Source organism: Hevea brasiliensis, chromosome 13, assembly GCF_030052815.1.
Source record: "Hevea brasiliensis isolate MT/VB/25A 57/8 chromosome 13, ASM3005281v1, whole genome shotgun sequence".
In the NCBI taxonomy this organism is placed as follows: Eukaryota; Viridiplantae; Streptophyta; class Magnoliopsida; order Malpighiales; family Euphorbiaceae; genus Hevea; species Hevea brasiliensis.
In genome coordinates, this window is record NC_079505.1 from 71,503,565 (window position 1) to 71,510,342 (window position 6,778).

General features: G+C 28.1%; 1 protein-coding gene across 1 annotated transcript; it reads right to left on the reverse strand.

Moving 5' to 3' along the window:
* Positions 1-353: 353 nt before the first annotated feature.
* Positions 354-6,557, reverse strand: LOC110665833 (cationic amino acid transporter 1). The gene is made up of 4 exons (XM_058132200.1): positions 6,410-6,557; positions 6,317-6,339; positions 5,581-6,002; positions 354-1,903 (listed from the first exon to the last, which is right to left on the reverse strand). Exons 3-4 carry the CDS (start codon positions 5,999-6,001, stop codon positions 552-554), a joined length of 1,773 nt encoding a protein of 590 aa, XP_057988183.1. The 5' UTR covers position 6,002; positions 6,317-6,339; positions 6,410-6,557; the 3' UTR covers positions 354-551.
* Positions 6,558-6,778: the final 221 nt, after the last annotated feature.

The window sequence follows — 6,778 nt, forward strand, 5'->3', positions numbered from 1 at the left end:
ACAACGATGGTCTTCCCTTCTTTGATGTTGGCAGGTGTTGGTTCTTTCCACGAAAGTGATTTCTTCCTATCTAGTATACTCTTTGGTTGGAGTAATAAGGGCAAGGGAACTTCAAGTTTTTAAAAAAGTATAATAATTGATTTATTTAATTGAGCGTAAATATTCACTTCACTTGTAAATTTTTTAATTTTTTAATTATTATAGTTTGATTTAATTTTAAATTAAATTGATCATTTTACACAGTCTTAGCCCTATATCAGGGTGTCTCGGTAAAGTTATCATCCTTGGAATTTGAATTTTGTTAAATTCACATCCTTGTTGTGGTTCATAAAAACTAAAGGGAAAGAGAAAAAGAAAAATAAGTTTAACTTTCTTTAATTGACAAACACATTGATAATTTAATTCCAAAAACAATGAACATACACAAATATTAGTAATTGTAAAGAGAGAATCCTTACAGAGGCTAAACATAATTCATTTAATGGTAAACATTATTAATTGGCTCTAGTATTTGTAGAAAGATTGCTATACTCTACATCTTCTCATCCAGACTATGCACCTTCTTCCATTCCTTTCCAGCCGTCCTTAACTTTATTCTCCTCTGACTCCTTGGCCATGTCATAAGAGGCATGTAAGCCCACTAGGAAGTAGTAGATCAGCAAAATAACAGTCCAAACACAAAACCTTATAAACGATGCCCCATCTATCGATCCCAAAAGGAATATGCTGGTAAGAATTGAGGCGGATGGCAACCAAGGCACTAATGGAACACCCCACAGTTTTGGAACCCTTGCTTGTGGAACTAAAACATTGAGTGCCGAAGTAGCCAAGAACCATATTGGTAAAGTAATCACATACCCAATCCAACCATCTCCATCAGCACCCCAAATAGCAGCAGTGGCAATTGAGGAACCAAGAATGACCAAAATGCACAAAGTGAGCTTGATACGATCCGCAGATGTTGTCTTACCACTGGCATAATAACGGCGTACAAGAAGTGCCAATGCCACAAGCACGAAGATAAACAAAGTGGAGATGGAAAGAAGATTGGACAGAATCGAAAGATCTGCAAAAAAGGCAATTATAGCAGTAGCAACAAACATGACAATGGTTGCATTTACCGGAGTCCCAGTCTTTGCATTGACCTGAGCTAGCCAAGGTGGCATCATGTGAGTTCGAGCAATGTGTGTGAGATAACGGGCTTGACCTACTGCTGAAGCCAGCAAAACTGTAGTCATGCCCTTCAGAGCACCTGCAGCCACAATATATTTAGCCCAATCCCAACCCACAAACTGAAATGCTGCAGAAAATGGGGCATCTGGATCAATATTCTTATATGGAACCATAAGACACAATGTTACGGCTAGCAAACAATAGAGCAGAGTAATTATTGTCATTGAGCCCACAAGACCAATAGGGATATCTTTTGCAGGATTTTTGGTCTCTTCAGCCATTGTGGAAACTGCATCGAATCCAATGCAAGCAAAGAAAAGTACAGCCGAAGCTTTAAAAATACCCCGAGGACCATAGGGTGCAAAGTCGATGTAATTTTTGCCGTCTGCATTGATAAGGCCGGCAATAATGATAAAGAGAATCACCACAATGTGGAAAATGGAAGCAATGTAATTGAAGCGCGATGATCCCTTGGTGCTAAGGACAGCAAGGACACAAGTTATGGAAACAATAACAACAGCAATGGGGTCAAGGTGGCCATAGTCATCAGGCAGGCTATGGGCTATGATCCGGAATTCATCAGGTTTGTGATTGCAGAGAGTGGCGAAATAAGACGTCCATGACCGAGACACAGCAGCACTACCAATGACGTACTCAAGGAGGATGTTGCCAGCTCCAATGAAGGCCATGAAGTCACCTAGCTCTACCCTCAAGTAAGCAAATGAACCACCTGATCATGGAAAAGAGAAAACTATTAATACTTTTTTATTTCACTCTTTCTGGGGAAGGGACCAGAAAAGCTACAACTTAATAGCTTGATGATTTCGGATTAGAAGAAACGAAAACCATAATAATGCAAAAATAGCGAGAAATTAATCAAAAAGATAGGGAGAAAGGGAAATTTTTTATTTAATATATACATCTAACTTAATCTGTCGTTACTTGTTTTGTCTAATACAATCAATATAATAACAAGCAACGGTTGAAGTATGCATTGAACTCATCTCCTAATTTTCTATTTTCATAACATTCCCAAAATTATTTAAAAAAATGTCTATCACAAAAAAAAAATCCAATCTTTTTTTGTTTTACCAATTTAATCTAAATGTTAAAATATTAATAAAAATTTTGATGTATTATGTATATAAAAATAAAATTTAGAAAGAGTTGATAATATTAATAAGTTGGATCAGTCAAAAAATAGAGTAGAAAAATATATTAAAAAATTTGAAATAAATAATAATAATTTTTAAAATTAAAAAAAATATATAAAAATTGAAATTTTATCATTTAAATCGCAAAAGCCAAAAGGGTTCGAGTTTATATATATATATATATATATATATATATATATATATATCAAAATTTTAACTGACCTCTTTATTTTTTATTTTGAACTAAATTCATATTATGTCCTTTCTTTTAATATTTTTAAAATGATTAAAGAAAGTATTATTTAAATTTCAAAAGATTATTAAGTTTTTTTAATATAAATATACATTTTCTCACAATCCGAGATCCAGGAGAGAAAAAGAGTATTATTTTTATATGTTCCGAATATACTATAGTTAGGCTATAATTTCTGAATATGTTGCAGACGCAACTCCAGTAAGACAATTTTACAATGTAAACGCAGCTCTACTTTATGGTTAAATGGAATAGTTTAGTCCGCCGCCATATTATCACTAAACGGTAGGGAAAATGTGAGTTTGAATGCCAGTCTCTTTAAAAAAAAAAAGGGTGGGGTAGTACGATTTATTTTGTACAATCTCTTTCCAGTAGAATTATTTACAACGCTAACCAACTCGACTGCTATACATAGTTAAAAAACTGGCCATATCTAATTCACTAAAGAAGAAAAATTTGTCGCCATCGATAACTGTAATTGTAAGCATGTGCCAGCTGAAGGTCAAGCACACACTGGTTGTATTATCTAAACAAGTCTTCCGCCTATCATGTCTATCTATATTAAATATTATATTATAATAAACTAAAAATAAATGATAAATATAAATAAATATATAATAATTAAAATTTACAATTATATTCCTTGTCCAAAGAAAAACACCCTAAACATTTTAACACTCAATGTTGACCAAGTAAAAACAATATACTAATAATTAAGTAATTCTATCATTATGAGCAAATCAAATCGTATATAATTATCATGGGTAATAAAAAGTATGAGAATTTGACCTTTAAACCTGAGATTTAAAATTAATATTCAATGCATTATCACATTTAATTTAATATTAATTTGTGTTCAAAAAATATTAATTAATATTAAAATTAATTTCATCTCTATTTAATTTATATAAAATATATAATAGGAAGTGATATAAATTATATATATATATATATATATATATATATATATATGTTATTTTGTTATACAGGTCAATTTATCAAAGGATAAGGATTAGAAAAAAAAAATTATAAAAGAGGTGACTTTAAAATTATTTACTAAAAGGGAGTGTTTTAGCTTATGTAGAAAAGGGAGAGAATTGGTCATTAGTATAAGTAGCGATCAGTAAATAAAAAATTAAAAAAAATATATAATTATTGAAAAAGTAGTTTGATACTACTTAAAGTAACGTTCAACTACTTTTTTATTCTTAAAAATATGTATTAATTATTTTAAGATCTTTAAAAAAAATTTTAATTACAAAATCATCTATATATTTTACAAAATAATCCTAAATATTATAATTATTTATAAATAAGCCCTTATATTTTTATAATTAATAAACATATAAGTATTAATTTGTAAAAATTTAAAAATTATTAATTTTATTGTACATAAAAAATTTGATAATTGTATATAAAATTATAACTATATAACCTAAAAAATTTAAAAATACCAATATTATTTATACATAAATGAGCATTAATATTTATTTGGTAAATTAATAAAATTAGTGTAGTGAATAAATTATATTAAATATTTTATAAATATTTGAAAATTGGTATTATTTAGTATTTATTAATTAAAAAAATATTAAATTGTGATAAATATTATTAATATTAATTAAAAAAAGATATCAATAAATAATGGTTGAAATAAATAAATTAAAGATAAATAAAATAATAAAAGTAATATATATATATATATTATTTCTTTAATTTATAATTTATCAAGTTTGGACAATATCACAATCTTATGAGTAATTTGAATTATATAACAATTAGAATTTGCATTAAAATCTTTAGACTAGGGCAGCTCAATAAAGTCTTATAATCACAAAAAATTGAATTATCTTATAAATTTTAATATATATAGATTTGATGAAATCTAATTTAAAGAAAAAAATGAAAGATTCTTGGTTGAGTTTAAGGTAGATTTTTATAAATCTCTAGGCTTTCACTTTAAAAGGTGGCAACTTAAAAAAAAAAATATATAAGTAATATATAAATATTTTAGTGAAAATCTATTTAATTAGTAAGAATATATAGAATAAAATAAATTAAAAAATAACTCGATTGTCTAATTATCAATTTTTTATTTCCATATAACTCATTGATTAATAATTATTAAAAGCTATTTATTATATACTAATTATCAAAATTTTATGTTATTAAACATTGAAACTATATTTAAAATATGTATAAATTATTTTTATTATTTTGTTTATCTTGATTTTTTTTTAATTTCACGTTTCACAAATATTAATTAATATTTATAAATTATTTTATTTATTTTTAAATAATTTATTTCAACAATTATTTATTCATATTTTTTATTAATTTATATTAGTAATATTTATCATAATTTAATATTTTGTTAAATTAATAAATACTAAATAATACCAATTTTTAAATATTTATAAAATATTTAATATAATTTATTCACTATACTAATTTTATTAATTTATTAAATAAATATTAATGTTTCTTTACATATAAATAATACTAATATTTTTAAATTTTTTATATTATATAGTTATTAATTTTATATATAATTTTTAAATTTTGTATATATAATAAATAATAATTTTTTAATTTTATAAATTAATCTTTATATATTTATTAATTATAAAAATATAATAACTTGTTTATAAATAGTTATAATATTTAAAATTATTTTATAAAAATATAGATAATTTTATAATTAAAAAATTTTTTAAAAATTAATACATATTTTTAAAAATAAAAAATAATTAGACACTTTTTATACGAACGTCTAATAATCAAAACTACTTTAAATTACATTCAACTACTTTTTTTAACAAATGTATTATTTTTTACTTATGATTTTACTGGTCACTATACTACGACCAGCTCTACCTTTTCTCTTCTCTGCATCAACTAAAACACCTTTTTCGATAAATAATTTTGAAATTACTTTTTTTTTTTTTTCCAGTTGTAAATTGCCCGGTTATACAGCTGCCAAAATTCTAAATCGTGTACCTGCAACAGGAATTTCTACAGCGAACTCGGTGTAACAGAAGACGGAGAGCATAGCGGAGACCCCTGAAGCTACGTAAGACAAGACAACGGCAGGTCCAGCATCTTTTTTTGCCTCAAGTCCGGTGAGGACAAAGACACCAGAGCCTATGACAGAACCGATGCAGAACCAGATGAGGTCCCACCAGTTCAGGTTCTTCTTCATCTCATGCTCGCTCCGCGCCTTGACCTCATTGATCTCGGTAGAGTCCATGGATCTGGCGAGGAGCCTCTCCTTGAACCGCATTGGAGTCTCACGAAGTGCCTGGAAGTAGTTGCCCATGCTTTGGAACGACTCCTCGGGGAGAAAATCGTTCGTTGTGCACGAGCAACCTCTCCTCCTGACACCTTCATCACCGCCTCTCGCTTCCGTGCCAACTTCCATCCTAATTTTCAATTTCAAAACAATTCAAAACAAAATACAGCATTACACAGATCTCAGACGATGAAAATCTCAGCAGATTTTCTCATCAACCAAACAGTGTCTTAGAAAAAGCAAACGAGAGTCAAAATTTTAAACGATTTTTCAAAACTACAAAAGTATAAACAAATGGATCAATCCATGACGTGAGCTCATCAATTAAAACGATTAGCACTACAATAAAATAATCAAATTAACAGATAGAATACTGGAGAATCAGTGCATGAAATCTGAGTGCAGTATTTTATCACTAATAATATTCTAAATTAACAAAATCACCTGGTTAATAATGTAACTTTAAGGACCACTGGAAAGATTAGCCGAGACCGGGAAAAATTCTCCGGTGAAGAAGATGGAAAGAAGGTAAAGTGAGAAGAATGAGTCGCTTCTCTCGCTCTCTGTTTTCTTTCTTCCTCACAAGTGTGGCGCGGGAAGTAAATATTCGGAAGTAGAGATGTTATATGGAAGGAGTGGTGGGAATCTACGACCGGCTGTCACCGGTACATTCACAGCAAATATTTAATTTGAAATGACACGTCACCCGTTGATATTATTTCGGGCTCCTAGAATATGTGTTCATTCTGTATAAAAATTATAGATTTCATTCTCTATTATTTAAAAAAAAAATTAAAAAAAAAACTTATGTATGATGCACGTTGACACGCTGTGTGGATAAATCATTAAAGAGGAATAAAAATAAAAGATGGAGAAATTTTTTTTATTATTTATCTTTTTTATATT